The 17,381-nt window shown below is 39.0% G+C and overlaps 1 protein-coding gene across 1 annotated transcript in view; it reads right to left on the bottom strand.

The window, feature by feature from the left end:
* Positions 1–295: 295 nt before the first annotated feature.
* NOXRED1 (NADP dependent oxidoreductase domain containing 1) overlaps positions 296–17,381 on the bottom strand; it is a 22,174-nt gene continuing 5,088 nt past the window's right edge. Inside the window, exons 3-7 of the mRNA XM_047080295.1 lie at positions 16,295–16,497; positions 11,998–12,178; positions 11,249–11,400; positions 10,374–10,596; positions 296–987 (exon numbers count right to left, since the gene is read on the bottom strand). Of these exons, the coding sequence (XP_046936251.1) occupies positions 810–987; positions 10,374–10,596; positions 11,249–11,400; positions 11,998–12,178; positions 16,295–16,497 (937 nt within the window). The 3' untranslated portion in view covers positions 296–809. The remainder of the gene's footprint in view (positions 988–10,373; positions 10,597–11,248; positions 11,401–11,997; positions 12,179–16,294; positions 16,498–17,381) is intronic.

The raw sequence follows: 17,381 nt of genomic DNA, 5'->3' as shown, positions 1-17,381 counted from the left end.
TTATAAAAATGGTTTTGTGGTTTAAAATGGTTTAAATGGGGGCGCCTGGGTGGCTCAGTCGGTTAAGTATCTGTCTTCAGCTCAGGTCACGATCTCACGGCTCGTGAGTTCGAGCCCCACGTCAGGCTCTGTGCTGACAGCTCAGAGCCTGGGGTCTGCTTTGGATTCTGTGTCCCTCTCTCACAGTGCCCCTCCCTCACTCATGCTCATCTCTCTCTCTCTCTCTCTCTCTCTCTCTCTCAAGGATAAATAAAACATTAAAAAAATAAATACAAATAAAAAATAAAATGGTTTAAATGGGAACAGCTTTAAATAAGATAATTCCAGAACAGTCATATATAGCTGAAATAAGCATGAAATGAGTCATAATTCAATTAAGATTGTTTACCACACATTTTACTTCTTTATCCAAAATGGTAGGAAAAGCAAGCTGTATCGTTTGTCAGCTACTCACTGCTACAGGAGAACAAGCTGCAATATATACTGTCTAAACAGCTAATAATTTAGCTTTTAGAAGTGAAGTAATTTATATTAACACGGCTTTCCTAGGGAAGCGTCTTACTTAAGTGTGTCAGGTTATATAGTTTCTTTTGGTTGCTTCCAAAAGCCAGACATACCCAGATATACTGATGTAAAAGACTTCTTGTTTTATTCTATATTTTAAAGAACATCAGTATAATTTTCTAATTCCTTAATGCCCAACATGTGGCAAACACAATGTAATCACATGATTCCTAATGTGAATTGTGATAATTAGGGTACAACCATTGTGGAAGGGAAAAAACCCCTGATTCCTGAGGTCTCTTCTCTTATTGGGAGGGAGAGCCTCTGGAGACCACTGGCTGCTGTTTTTTGGTTAGGGAGATGCCAAATGAATCACAGTATAGAAGGGTAAGGTGGTCCTGGAGAGCAGTACTGGTTGAGAGCTGCTGACTAAAGGGAGTTTCCTTGAGTTGCACAGCAGTCAGATCAAACCAGGGGAAAGGCCTGGAGTGAAAAAAAAATACTGTTACTTTTTAACGTCTGTTCAGTACATCTGATTTGGCTGTTAAACAGAACAGGAAATAAGGTACTTTATTTTTATATCAAACTAATTAAAATTCATAGTTAAACATTCAGCTAGAACTATTCACTATGTGGATTTAATTGTACTTATGATTTTTGTACTTATGTACATTTTTCTAAGTGTGCAGGAATTCATAATTAATTAAAGAATGATTATAATAATGACATTGATGTTCTTTTCAGTATATTTCCCTTGAATTTAGAAATAGAATATGTAAGAGGATCATGGACATTAGGAATACAAAAGATCTCATTTCTTTTTAGCTGTTCTCTTCAACAGGGGTGCCTGGGTGGTTCAGTCGGTTAAGCGGCTTACTTTGGCTCAGGTCATGATCTCATGGTCGGTGAGTTTGAGCCCTGCCTCGGGCTCTGTGCTGACAGCTCAGAGCCTGGAGCCTGCTTCGGATTCTGTGTCTCCTTCTCTCTCTCTCTCTCTCTCTCTCTCTCTCTCTCTTTCTGCCCCTCCCCCACCTGCACTCTGTCTCAAAAATACATACTAAAAAAAAATTTTTTTTAAAGATATCTTCTTCAACAAATGGGGTGCCTGGGTGGCTCAGTTGTTAAGCGTCCAACTTCAGCTCAGGTCATGATCTCACGGGTTTATGACCGGGGTCTGTGCTGACAGCTTGGAGCCTGAAGCCTGCTTCAGATTCTGTGTCTCCCTCTCTCTCTGCCCCTCCCCAGCTGACACTCTGTCTCTATCAAAAATTAATAAAAAGCATTAAAAGAAAAAAAGATATCCTCTTCAACTTATTAAGGTATATAGATCAACACATGTATAGGGACTTTCAAGTCTTTTTTTTTTTATCTATAAGTTCCCCTTCCTCTTTTTTTTCCTTGCAGTTTTTTTGTTGAAGAAATTAGGTTGTTTATCCTCTAAAATTTCCCATATTCTAGATTTTGCTGATAATATCTCATGGTCATTTAACATTTTCCTGTCTCTTGAATTTATATCTATATTTGATCAAATTCTGGGGTTTTTTATAAGAGTATTTCATCTGTATCTGTTTTTATCCAGAAATATATTGTCTCTCTTTCTGCAGTGTTAACACTGATTAATGGATTCAGTCTGATCTATTCATTATAAAGCTCCCCCATCAACTTTTCACCTATAGTTGCCTAGATTCATTATTTCATTAGAGTTTACAAAATGATGATATTCTACCACTCCTTCATTTAAGAAGGAATCTTTCAACTTTATAAATAGTGCCAGAAGCCAAGAGCAAACATCCTACTCAGTAATTTGACATTAAAAACATAGCCTATTTTCAAGTTCATTTGTCACAGCAAATATTGAGAGTAGTTACCTCTTGAAAATGGGATTTAAGGGAGGTACTTTCACTTTCTGTTTGGTACATTTTAGTTGATATCCTATTTACTATAAACATTTGTTACTTTTCTAATTTTTAAAGTCATTTTTTAAAAATTCACATGAAATGGCACAAAAACAGACACATAGACCAATGGAATAGAATAGAAACCCCAGAACTAGACCCACAAACGTATGGCCAACTCATCTTTGACAAAGCAGGAAAGAACATCCAATGGAAAAAAGACAGCCTCTTTAACAAATGGTGCTGGGAGAACTGGACAGCAACATGCAGAAGGTTGAAACTAGACCACTTTCTCACACCATTCACAAAAATACACTCAAAATGGATAAAGGACCTGAATGTGAGACAGGAAACCATCAAAACCTTAGAGGAGAAAGCAGGAAAAGACCTCTCTGACCTCAGCCGTAGCAATCTCTTACTCGACACATCCCCAAAGGCAAGGGAATTAAAAGCAAAAGTGAATTACTGGGATCTTATGAAGATAAAAAGCTTCTGCACAGCAAAGGAAACAACCAACAAAACTAAAAGGCAACCAACGGAATGGGAAAAGATATTTGCAAATGACATATCGGACAAAGGGCTAGTATCCAAAATCTATAAAGAGCTCACCAAACTCCACACCCGAAAAACAAATAACCCAGTGAAGAAATGGGCAGAAAACATGAATAGACACTTCTCTAAAGAAGACATCCGGATGGCCAACAGGCACATGAAAAGATGTTCAGCGTCGCTCCTTATCAGGGAAATACAAATCAAAACCACACTCAGGTATCACCTCACGCCAGTCAGAGTGGCCAAAATGAACAAATCAGGAGACTATAGATGCTGGAGAGGATGTGGAGAAATGGGAACCCTCTTGCACTGTTGGTGGGAATGCAAATTGGTGCAGCCGCTCTGGAAAGCAGTGTGGAGGTTCCTCAGAAAATTAAAAATAGACCTACCCTATGACCCAGCAATAGCACTGCTAGGAATTTATCCAAGGGATACAGGAGTACTGATGCATAGGGGCACTTGTACCCCAATGTTCATAGCAGCACTCTCAACAATAGCCAAAGTATGGAAAGAGCCTAAATGTCCATCAACTGATGAATGGATAAAGAAATTGTGGTTTATATACACAATGGAATACTACGTGGCAATGAGAAAAAATGAAATATGGCCTTTTGTAGCAACGTGGATGGAACTGGAGAGTGTGATGCTAAGTGAAATAAGCCATACAGAGAAAGACAGATAGCATATGGTTTCACTCTTATGTGGATCCTGAGAAACTTAACGGGAACCCACGGGGGAGGGGAAGGAAAAAAAAAAAAAAAAGAGGTTAGAGTGGGAGAGAGCCAAAGCATAAGAGACTGTTAAAAACTGAGAACAAACTGAGGGTTGATGGGGGGTGGGAGGGAGGAGAGGGTGGGTGATGGGTATTGAGGGCACGTTTTGGGATGAGCACTGGGTGTTGTATGGAAACCAATTTGACAATAAATTTCATATACTAAAAAAAAATAATAAAAATAAAAAAATAAATAAAATCAAAGTCCACTAAATAATTAACTAAAATAAATAAATAAATAAATAAAATAAAAAAAATAAAAATTCACATGAAAAATAAATGCATAAGGATTTTGGAAAATAATAGGGGTACCTGGGTGGCTTAGACAGTTAAGCATCCAACTTCGGCTCAGGTCATGATCTCGCAGTTCGTGAGTTTGAGCCCTGTGTCAGGCTCTGTGCTGACAGCTTAGAGCTTGAAGCCTGCTTCAAAGTCTGTGTTTCCCTCTCTCTCTCTGCCCCTCCCCTGTTCATTCTCTATCTCTCTCTAAATAAATAAACATTAAAATTTTTTTTGGAAAATAATAATGAAGAGGACTTGCCCTATCAGATACAAAAATATAGAAACACATTACAGCAATTAATCATAGCATGGGAGCTTTGGCATGGCAAAGGAAACAATCAGCAAAACTACAAGGCAACTGACAGAATGGGAGAAGATATTTGCAAATGACCTATCAGATGAAGAGTTACTATCCAAAATCTATAAAGAACTTATCAAACTCAACACCCAAAAAATAAATAATCCAGTGAAGAAATGGGCAAAAGATATGAATAGACACTTTTCCAAAGAAGACATCCAGATGGCTAACAGACACATGAAAAAATGTTCAAAATCACTCATCATCAGGGAAATACAAATGAAAACCACAATGAGATACTACCTCACACCTGTCAGAATGGCTAACATTAACAACTCAGGCAACAACAGATGTTGATGAGGATGCGGAGAAAGAGGAACCCTATTGCACTGCTGGTGGGAATGCAAACTGGGCCACTCTGGAAAACAGTATGGAGGTTCCTCAAAAAATTAAAAATAGAACTACCCTATGACCCAGCAATTGCCCTACTAAGTATTTATCCAAAGGATATAGGTGTGCTGTTCTGAAGAGGCACATGGACCCCAATGTTTATAGCAGCACTATCGACAATAGCCAAAGTATGGAAGAGCCCAAATGTCCATCAACTGATGAATGGATAAAGAAGTACATACACACACACACACACACACACACACACACACACACACACACTGGAATATTACTTGGCAATCAAAAATGAAATCTTGCCATTTGCAACAACACGGATGAAACTAGAGGGTATTATGCTAAGTGAAATGAGAGAAAGACAAATATCATATGACTTCACTCATATGTGGAATTTAAGATACAAAATAGATGAACATAAGGGAAGGGAAGCAAAAATAATATAAAAACAGGAAGGGAGACAAAACATAAAAGACTTAAATTCAGAAAACAAACCAAGGGTTGCCAGAGGGGTTGTGGGTGGAAGGAAAGACTAAATGGGTAAGGGGCATTAAGGAGGGCACTTGTTGGAATGAACACTGGCTATTATAGGTAGGGGATGAATCACTGGATTCTATTCCCGAAATCATTATTGCACTATATGCAAACTTGGATGTAAATTAAAAATAAAAATAAAGTTGATGACAAAAAAAATCATAGCATAGGAATAGAAAATAGGCCCACAGTTCAGAATACAGTCCAGAAATATACCCATAAATATCCTGCATTTTATTAAATAATAAAAATCATATTTCAAATTGGTAGGAAAAGGAATGGCCACTCTATAAATAATGTAGGACAATTGGCTTTCCAAAATGAATAGAAGATACTAAAAATCCAAAACTGCTTAAAGATTTAAATATTTTAAAAATAAAATACTAGAAGAAAATATAGAATATCTTAGGATGAAGATGGTCTTTATTAGTATGATTTAAAACCCCAAAGCCATAAAGCAGTGATTTGACACTTTCGACTACAAAAATGAGAATCTCTGAGCAGCAAAAGGTACCAAAAAGAAAGAAAAATATGGAAATTATTTCCAATATACATAATGTATTCCTACTGAAAACCTTCTCTGAAACAATATATAAAAGCAAACAAAAGAGAAACCAATAGGCAAAGAATATATAATGAGAACGAGGGAGAACACAAGAGCAACAACTTGGAAGCTGGAAAAAATATGGACAAATAATAACACTGAGCTGAATCGAAGTCAGCAACAGGGAGAACCAAGACACAGTCCATTTACGTCATAGAACCCACAAAAGACTCAAGATGTAGTGGGACTCAGTACATCAGAAGTGGAGATGAGATGGGACTCAAAATAGGATGATGGACTGAAAATCTTAAAAAAGAGAGAGACCCTCACAGCACACTACCCAATGCTGCACAGTTAGGAGACTGTCCCTCCTCCTCCCCAACAGAAGATTTATTCTCTAGAAGAGTTAAATAGAGGGTCTTGGGGGGCACCTGGCTGGCTCAGTCAGTGGAGTGGGCAACTCTTGATCTCAGGGGTCATGAGTTTGAGACCCACATTGGGTGTGAAGATTACTTAAATAAATAAGACTTAAAAAAAAAATAGGGAGTCTCTGGACAAGGAGACAATAGGCACTGTTGCGGGCAAGGATTTGCTGAATAGAAGGGATATAAAGTAAAAAAATATAAGCAATAAGATGACCCCTCTTCTTATACACATACATAGCTTTCTTTCCCCCAGTTGGGTCCCAAAGACTTAAACCAATATTCAGCGTTTCCCAAGGAAATAGCTGACCAAATCATTCTGTAGTAATGACTACAGTAACAGAGTTTCCAATCAACTTTTTAGTAACCAGGACCTTAAATATAAGCAAAGCTCTCCATATACGTACTTGAATAAAGCTTCTCAAATCCATGATAGAAACCAAAACAAGTGATCAGTACAGATTCCTCACAGAAGAAAAAAAATTCATTTACATTCTCAAAGGGATAAGAGATGGTATTGCATAGTGAAATGACAACAGGATGCTACATAAAAAGGAATATTTTGAGACTTAAAAATTTTGAAAAATATTCAGAATATACCAAAAATTAAAATATGCTCAAAATATGATAGCAAAAACAGTATAGTTGAAATCTCTCAGAAAATAGAAATAGACAAAGATATTAAAAATAGAAAAGAGGGGCGCCTGGGTGGCGCAGTCGGTTAGGCGTCCGACTTCAGCCAGGTCACGATCTCGTGCTCCGTGAGTTCGGGCCCCGCGTTGGGCTCTGGGCTGATGGCTCAGAGCCTGGAGCCTGTTTCCGATTCTGTGTCTCCCTCTCTCTCTGCCCCTCCCCCCTTCATGCTCTGTCTCTCTCTGTCCCAAAGATAAATAAACGTTGAAAAAAAAAAATTTAAAAATAGAAAAGATAGGGGCACCTGGGTGGCTCAGTCAGTTAAGCATCTGACACTTGATTTCAGCTCAGGTCATGATCTTGTGGTCGTGGGATCGAGCCCCATGTTGGGCTCCATACTAAGCATGGAACCTGCTTGAGATTCTCCCTCTTTGTCCCTCCCCATCTTCCTAAAAATAATAATAATAACAACAACAACAATAATAATAATAATAAATAATTTAAAAATAGGAAAGATAAAGAAAATCAGAGTTTCAGTCCAGGAGGTTCAACATTGGACTAAAGAGAAGAGACAAAACAGGAAAGGGGAGGAAATTATCAAAGACATAACTGGAGAAAAGTAGAGAATTTGACATTCAGGTTAAAAAGGACTGCTGAATGTTCTGTTTCTTTTATGGGTACCAGTTACATGCATATTTCCTTTACAATAGTTCATTAAACTGCATTATTTAGGAATTAATGGAATATGCACTTTTCTGCATAAGTGTTATATTTCACAAAATTTTTTTTAATTAAGGGGGAAAGGAGAAAGGCTCACCATGTGCCCAGCACAGTGAGTTAAAATAGACCTACATCAAAAATAAAATAGACCCAAATTCATCACCCATCATAAAATTTCAGGATACTGAGGTCAAAAGATCCGAAAAGCTTCCAGGGAGAAAAGGAACAGATTTCAAAAAAAGTTTGAATTCAAGAATTAGAATGGCATTGTACTTCTCAACAGCAACTCTGTCTGGGGCGCCTGGGTGGCTCAGTCAGTTAAGCGTCCAACTTCAGCTCAGGTCATGATCTCATAGTTCATGGGTTTGAGCCCCTTGTCAGGTTCTGTGCTGACAGCTCAGAGCCTGGAGCCTGCTTCAGATTCTATCTCTCTCTCTGCCCCTCTCCTACTCGCGCTCTGTCTCCCTCTCTCTCTCAAAAAATGAGTAAAAACATTTAAAAATTAAAAAAAAAACAAAAACCCAGCAACTCTGTGAGACAATGAAGCAATGCCTTTAAAACTCTGAGGCAAAATTACTTCTAACTTAGAATTCTACACCTGGCTATGTTCTCATAAAATATTAGGTTAGAATAAAAACATTTTCAGATACAGTCTCTATAATTACATTGTTTTCAAAAGAAGCTACCGAAAGAAGATATGATCCACCACTATGAAAGAGTAAACCATACCAGAGGAAGAGGGATCCAGGAAAAAGAGATCCAATGTAAGAGAGAAAAAGGAATCCCAGGCTAAGGGTGAAGGGAAATCCCCAAACTAGAAGTGCTTCACTGGCCTTTGGTGATTAATTAGAATTCGAGAGATGGGAGACAATCAAGGATTACTTCCAGGCTTCTGTTTAAACAACTTGGCAAAAGAGCATGTAATTAGGTAAGAAACACCAGCAGAGCAGGTATGAGAGCAGGTATGCTTCTGGACATGTTGAGTTTGAGGGGAGATGGTGACTACAAACTTAACTTGGGTATAGAGTTGACTCTAGGCTAGAGAAAGAGTCATTTGCTGTCAGTGCAAAGATGGCAACCTAAGTCCCTGAACTGGAAATGATCACCCATGAACAAAGTGTAGAATGGCAATAAAGAAGGCCTAGGACAGAGCCCTGAAAACTCCCAGACATAAAGATGAGGCAAAAGAGGAGCTGGCAAAGGAGGGGCTAGAGAGACAAGAAGAAAATGAGAAGAACCTAAGGGTATCATGAAAGCCAAGAAAAGAGATTGCTTCAAGAAGGATTCAAGAGTTCCAGGTTTAATAGTCAAGGAAGAGGAGGATTAAAAATTGCCAAATGAGGGGCACCTGGGTGGCTCAGTCGGTTGAGTGTCCGACTTCAGCTCAGGTCATGATCTTGCAGTTCGTGAGTTTGAGCCCTATGTCAGGCTCTGTGCTAACAAACGGCTCAGAGCCTGGAGCCTGCTTCAGATTCTGTATCTCTCTCTCTCTCTCCCCCTCCCCTACTCATGCTCTGCTTCTCTCTGTCTCTCAAAAATAAATAAATGTTAAAAAAATAATAATAAATAAATTGTTGGGGCACCTGGGTGGCTCAGTCGGTTAAGCTTCCGACTTCAGCTCAGGTCATGATCTCACAGTTCGTGGGCTGGAGCCCCACATCAGGCTCTGTGCTGACAGCTCAGAGCCTGGACCCCGCTTCGGATTCTGTGTCTCCCTCTCCCTCTCTGCCCCTCCCCTGCTTGCTCTCTCTCTCTCTCTCTCAAAATAAATAAACATTTAAAAAAATACTTAAAAAAAATTGCCAAATGAATTTAGTGGCATGGAAGTCACTGGTAATAAGGGCAACAGTTTTTCCCTATTAGATTATCAAAGATTAAAAAGATTGATTCTTATAGCTATCAAGCTATGGAGAAATGGCACACTCATACACACTGGTGGAAATGTAAATAAGCACCACGTTTTTTAAAGAATTTTTTTTTAAGTTTATTTATTTAGAGAGAGAGAAAGTGTGTGCGTGCAGGCATGCGAGTAGGGGAGGGGCAGAGAGAGAATCCTAAGCAGCCTTCACGCTGTCAGTGCAGAGCCCAACATGGGGCTCAATCCCAACAACCTTAAGATCATGACCTGAGTCAAAATCAAGAGTCAGACACTTAACCGACTGAGCCACCCAGGTGCTCTAAGCACCACGTTTTTGATAAGCAATTTGGGAATACCTATCAAACATAAAATGTATATACCCTCTAACCCAGAAATATTCTTCTAGAATATTCTAGATATTCATCCAACAGAAATATTGGTACAAGTGTGCAAGCTATGTATAAAAATGTTCATATGCAGACCCTTATTCAGATTTTGAGACAGGGAGAAACTACATTACCATCAAGAATAAATAAGATGAATAAATTCAATGAAATAATATACCCAATGGACCCCTATGCATTGGTTATAAATAGAGTAGATATGATTGTACTGACGTAGAATGGCATCCACAACATAGTAAATGAAAAATCAGCATATATAGTCCCCATGTGTCAAAAATGTACAGATATAGATATGCATACACATTATAATACCATGATAATATAAATATGTTTGTAAATACATAGATTAAAAGACAAAAATATAAAACTCACTGGAGGTAAAGTCTATGAAACGGTATTTGAGGAGCAAAGGAGAGCTTTCGCTTTTCCACTAGTTGGATTTTTCACAAGAATGTATTATTTTTATAAAATTTTAAAGATCACATGAAAGGAAAAAGCATCTGCTAAGATGTGTGGGAGAAATTAGAATAGCCAGCTGTCTGATGCTTACCTTTTCTGAGATAGGTTCTTGGTATAGACTTGGTTGACAAAATCGCCTAATTGAAATTTGGGGCAAGATGCTCCATCCTTCTCACAGTCTTCAAAGTGCACAGAGAGGAACAGTTCATTCAGATGTTGCAGCACTTGTAAGTGGGGCATGTCCTTTGCGGTGCAGATGTTTAGGATGGCGTAGAACACTCCCTCCAACCACTTGATATTGAGGATTATTCCCCCTACACATTAATGGGAAGGGAAATACCAGTCAGCACCACCAAAAAGGTTTGCTGGGAACACAGGACAAAGAACAGTCACCTTTTTTCCAAGACAGGTGGCTCATATGAACCTCAAGATAAGCAAACACTACTCTTTCTGGGCCAAGAGCCCTGATTGTGCCCTTTATAACAAATCATGTATCAACCCCACCACAGGAGGACAGGTATGACTAATGTAGACATTGCTAATGGCAAAAGCATCTCTAGAAATCTCTAGAATGATCCTCCCAATAAGGAGAAGAAACTAAGGAAAAATGCAAGATTAGAGCAGGGAAATGCCATTTAATGCCAGACAGTACATCCTCCTGTTTAAATAGGCTCTCCCCTCTGGCTGTTTCTGGCTCAGCCTTAACAGGTCCAAATATTCAGACTTGTCTGCTTTCCTTAATGGAGGCTGCTTTTTGTTACCAAAGCTGTTCCCATTCAAAACTAAACAGCTGAGAATGTATCCAGCTTGTACTCCCCCTACACACATAACCCAAGACAGACAGACAGACAGACAGACACACACACACACACACACACACACACACACACACTGGGATTATAAAATAGTACCAGGCCGAGAGGAAGTAACTTTCAAAAGAGTGCCAAACACACAGCAAGCCTTTACCAGCAGAACTGTAGGGGCAGGTAGCCTGAAGGGTCGCAGGATCTTGGAGGGCAGCTGTGATCTCCTTATTGGCCCCCCAGATGTTGACAAAATCTTCAACACACTGATACTGAGGCCGCAAGATATTGGTGTGGTTCAGCAGGAGTTTCAACCTGAAAGGAAATCCCCCAAGACATGGAGTGCTGGGCCAGGACCATCATAAACCACAACAGGATCCATTGCATTGGATCATATCCAACCCCAACAACATCCTCCCCTGCACAACACCGCTCAGAGGCAAACATGGGTGGAGGCAGCACTGAGGGCACTGCTTATTAGTTGGACTCTTTCAACCACTAACATTTAGTGAATGTTGTCTCATGCCAAACACCAGGCTAGACAATAGGGGCACAAAAATACTATTTGACACATGCTGTGAATCATTTTTCATGTTGGTCACTGGTGGTTTCCCTTCCCATTAATGCACAAGGGGAACGCTAGTCAGCCTCAAGTAGTGGGAAGCAATGCGCCATTGCAGTTCTAAACATTTGCACATCAAAGAAAATGTTCCACCCACAAGTGCTGTTTGTGGAAAAGTGGGGAAGACACAATTAGAAAGGCTGGCTGGGTGTGGCAGGAGAAGCTGCTTCTACCTTATTACCGGGAATGACCAACTCCATGAGGTAGGGGGCCGGGGTGGAGGTGGGGGGTAGAAGCCAGATATGAGGGGATATGGTTCTGCCAGTTCCGTGCTCTCCCTAACAGGATACCTGGCTATTGGGATAGCAGCTGCGAAGCTGTACACAATGCAACCTTTTTCCAGGCGGGCTTGAATTTCCAGACAGATAGTAGGCAGCTGAGATGGCAGGCAGCAGAGGAATATCAAGTTGGCCCAGTTCACCAGATAAGGGTTATGGTAAAAGCACTGGATTCCCAGTTTCTGGAACTCATCTGGGAGGGATAAAGGAAGAAAGAAAGATCATAGTACAAATGAGTTTGAGCTAAACATCAACTATGGGGAGAGGATGACAATTACTTCATCTCAAGTCCTGTCGACACATAAAGAATTCCCCTCACATCTTCTAGAAGACACAGGTAATGCCCTAACCCCATTATCAAAGCAGCTAGAACCACTGCAACAGTGCTTGAGATTACAATTCATCCTTATCTTCTTTTAGACCTAATGCTAGAATTTTTCAGGTTTGTTTGTTTATTTTTGAGAAAGAAAAAATCTGGAAGAAGCCTTCTTGCTCTAATTTACTGAAGGCTTACCACATGCCAGATAGTGTACAAAGTACTCTACGTACATTGTAAGGGAATCCTCACAAGGACCTTCTGAGACAGAGATTGGTATTATTCCTATATTACAAATGAGGAAACTGAGGTTTCAAGAAATCATTTGGCTTGCCTAGAGTTACACAGCTAACTGGCTTGAGCTCTCAGGTAGGAATGGCTAAGAGAGTGGAAGAGTATAGGGCAGAGGCTGGAGGAGTCTGGAAAGATATACTTATGGTTTCAGTAAAGTAGACACAACTGACTGTTAACAAGATACTTTTAAATGTTGAGAGAAATGTGGTAGCTCATGTATTTTCAGTATATCAGTCACTGATAGTTAATCATTTGTACTTTTTCAATATGGATTTCAAAAGTAAAAATGTAAACTCACATAAGGCAGCATGTTTTAATTGTTATTGGAAAACAGAATATTATAGACATTGGAGGGGTGAGTTTTTATTTTCACTACCAAGAGTACATGATACATGTGATGGTATTGGTATCTGGGCACTTGTAAACCTAGAAGATGGACAGGACAAAGAGGAAGTTTAAAAAATATACACAAGGGCACCTGGGTGGCTCAGTCAGTTGAGTGTCTGACTCTTGATTTCAGCTCAGATCATGATGCCAGGGTCATGGGATTAAGCTCCGCATCAGACTCCATGCTGAACATGGAGCCTGCTTGAGATTCTCTCTCTCTCTCTCTCTCTCTCTCTCTCTCTCTCTCTCCCTCCCTCCCTCCCCTGCTCATGCTCTAAAATAAAAAAAGAAAACATGCACAGCCATTCTTCTTTCATGTTTTGCTCTCAAAAGTGTACAGACTCTGATGCTAAGCATTTTGAGTTCCTGCTTCCTGACACAACATGCAGTGATATTCTAAAACTACAATTTCAGGGGCACCTGGGTGGCTCAGCATCTGACTCTTGATTTCAGCTCAGGTCATGATCTCATGGTTCATGGGGTTGAGCCCGGCATCGAGCTCTGCGCTGGTAGTGCAGAGCCTATTTGGGACTGGACTGTCTCTCTCTCTCTCTCTCTCTCTCTCTCTCTCTGCACCTCCCCTGCTCATGCTCTTAAATTAATTAGTTAATTAATTTTAAAAACTGCAATTTTATTATTAAAAAATATAGTGCTTTCCAAGGAATATATGTACCTTATTGAAATATCACATATACTAGTCCTATTGATAAGATTTAAGAGATTTGTCTTGGGTGGTAAGATTTTTTTCAAGTTTCTTTAATACAGAAAGAATGCTTGCAAACTAATAAGAAAAAAATTAGAAAAAAAATGTTCAGCATTCCACACAAAAGTTGAACAAAAAGAACTCAAAAAAGATGAAATAGCAATAAACCTATAAAAATATTCAGTTCTTCTTGGAGAGTGTTATGCTAAGTGAAATAAGCCATACAGAGAAAGACAGATACCATATGGTTTCACTCTTATGTGGATCCTGAGAAACTTAACAGAAACCCATGGGGGAGGGGAAGGAAAAAAAAAAAAAAAAAGAGGTTAGAGTGGAAGAGAGCCAAAGCATAAGAGACTCTTAAAAACTGAGAACAAACTGAGGGTTGATGGGGGGTGGGAGGGAGGGGAGGGTGGGTGATGGGTATTGAGGAGGGCACCTCTTGGGATGAGCACTGGGTGTTGTATGGAAACCAATTTGACAATAAACTTCATATATTGAAAAAAATATAAATAAATCACCTTTATAACCTGAAAAAAAAATTCAGTTCTTCTAGTGATCAGTGAAGAATATATTAAACAAGAAAAATTTTAGTCATATTTAAATGATTATTTAAAAAAAAAGGATTCCCAGAACTGACAAGAGTATAGTGAAATGGGTGTTCTTTTTTTAAAAATATCATTTATTGTCAAATTGGCTTACATACAACATCCAGTGCTCATCCCAACAAGTGCCCTCCTCAATGCCCACCACCCACTTTAGTGAAATGGGTGTTCTTACACAATTCTGGTGAAAGCGTACATCCCTTTTTGGAAGTCAATTTGAAAAACTATATTAGAAGTTTCTTTAAAAAACTAAACAACGTACCATACGATCTAGCCATTCCATTTCCAGGAGTTTACCTACGAAAAATTGAAGCATTTGTCCACACTAATATCTGTACACAAATGTACATAGTAGCCTTATGTATAATAGCTAAAACCAGGAAACACCTGGATGTCCACCACCAGCTAAACAGATAAACTATGGAATACTCATGCCATGAAGTACTACTCAGAAATAAAAAGAATATCAATATGTGAAACAACATGGGTATGTCTCAAAATAATTATGCAGAGTGAAAGAAGTCAGAATGTAAAAGTACAAATTGTATTATTCCATTTATATAAAATTCTAGAAAATGCAAACTAATTGATGGTGACAGAATTCAGATCAGTGGTTTCATGGGGAGCTGCAAGGGGGTAGAGAGAGAAATTACAAGGAAAGTTTTGGGAGTGATGAATAAGTTCATTACCTTATTTGTGTTGATGGTTTCACAGGTGTACAAAGATGTGTCAAAACACAGATGTGTCAAAACATCAAATTGTACACTTTGAAAATGTGCAATTTATTATACACAAATTATATCTTAATAAAGATGTACTTATTCTCTGACCTAGTAATTTTATTTTTTAAATTATGTGCAAGGAAATCCAACCAAATACAACATAAATTACCATACAGCCATATTTTGGGATACTAGATAGCCTTAAAATCATTATTTTGAAGAATGTTAATAGGAGAATATGCTTATGATAAATTAAGTGAAAAATGCAGAATGCAAACAACTTTGTACAGTATCAATTACTGATATAATCTGATATGAGCAGAGAAATATAGGAAGGAAATGGTAACCCTGGTAAGGGGATTATAGTTATTATTTACTTCATTATAGAATATTCTAGATTTCCTATAATATACATAAAATTATGTTATACTTTTATTACTGAAGTATAACTTATATACAGGGCACACACACATCTGAAGTATCTAGTCTTATCATTTTTGACAAATGCATACACCCATGTAACTCATACCTTTCTCAAGATATTGAACATTTTCATCTCCCCAAAAAGTTCCTTTGGGTCCCTCCTCTGTCAGTCTCCCCAGAAGCAACCACTCTTCTGACCTCTATCATCATAGACTAGTAAGTAAAATTATTATAAAACATTTTTTTCAAATTTAGTAATTGTTATTTTTAAAATCACAAGGCCAAATGTTTGGAACTGGTTAATACCCACCAGACTCTAACTGGTCCAATGAGAAGATCTGAACTCTCTTTAGAAAACTTTTCTGTATCAAAGACTCAGAAAGCTATTTTATCACCAAGGGCACAGGGAGGAGAGATGGATATAAAACATTTACAGGGAGAAGAAAGTTTTCCTCTTTTTTTTTTCTTCCAGTAAAAAGCAAAAGATTTATTTGATCTGAAGAGAAACAGAAGCATGAGAAGAAAGTTGTTTTAAGGAACAAGTTAAAACCCATCTTTCTATGGGCCCCTGGCTGGGTCAGTTGGTGGAGCTTGAGACTCTTGATCTCAGGATTGTGAGTTCAAGTCCCACATTGGGTGCAGAAGTTACTTAAAAATAAAACCTTTAAAACACACACACACACACACACACACACACACACACACACACACACACACACACACACAAACATCTTCCTAGCTTTTCTCAGGGCTAGCAAGCAGAGAACTCAGTGTGTTGCGTGCAGGGGTTCCTCCTTCAAGGAACCTCTTCAAAATGGCCTCATCAACACCTAAAGAGCTACCACACACTGCTCCTCACCCAGGGCCTCTGGCCTGCGAGTGGAAATCCTCAGGTTCTCAGCAGGGATGGGGACAAGCTGAAGCAGTGCACGAGCCAGCTGCTTCCCAAGGTGGCCACCTCCAATGATGCCCACCTTTAACTCATCATCATCATCAGCGGGAGTGTCAGCAAGCAATCCAGTCAAGAGACACCTGGAAGTGTGCTTCTCACGTAATGATTCTCTGGAGAAGGAACACATAGACACATAAATGAATATATGCCTGTAGCTCTTAACTGTCAACCTCTGGTGTTCTCTGCTTTAACTTCCTCATATGGCAGCCTGGTGGCACCTTTAGTACTCCAGAGATAAGGCATTCCAATCAAGTGCCACTTATCCAGTATTGCTAGGGAATGAAATGTTTCTCCTGAGTGAATTTTCCAGAAAGAAAAGCATACCCCTTCAAGGGACTGAAACTTGTTTAAAACATTTTTAAATGAACATTTGTTGCTGTTGTTGTTGTTGTTGTTGTTACATGCACTGTGCATTTCCCTGCCTTAGACACAAGATCTGAATATTGAACTGTTTGACTCAGGACTATCATTGTGAACAGCCAACTGTTTATACATCATCCTGGAACACTGTGGGCCAGTTCCTTCACTGTTTCCTATGCAGACAGCTGTCAATTTTCATTGACATCATGATAAGCATACCTTTTCTCACCCTACGCCTACTCTTTCTAGTTTGCTATTTCGCTTTTGCATAGATCTGGGTAACCAGATAACTTAGCTTTTTTCAAACATGATTTATAAAAGTGGTGTATAAGGGAAAACAGACCTGAGAAACTGAGGACCAAGGGTTTGAGGCCACTCTTTCCAGAGGCTCACTTACTGGTTCTGGATGTGTTTCCTTGGCCCAAGGTGAACAAAGTCTAACCTCTGAATATATAAGGCATTGTTTTCTGTTGTTATACTATCTTATATTTGTTCTATATTTCTGTAAAAATTGGTCTTAAGCTCTGGAGTTTCCATATATACATCACAAGCCACATTCTATTTAAGTTTTCTAAGTTGAAAGGAAAGCATTTCCTCTGTGTCCAATCCTCCCAAATATAAAATGCCTCCGGAA

This window comes from Lynx rufus, unplaced genomic scaffold (genome assembly GCF_022079265.1).
Source record: "Lynx rufus isolate CCGP_SWC_20201006 ecotype Redwood Valley unplaced genomic scaffold, mLynRuf1.p SCAF_17, whole genome shotgun sequence".
In the NCBI taxonomy this organism is placed as follows: Eukaryota; Metazoa; Chordata; class Mammalia; order Carnivora; family Felidae; genus Lynx; species Lynx rufus.
This window is presented reverse-complemented; position numbering and strand designations above follow the sequence as displayed.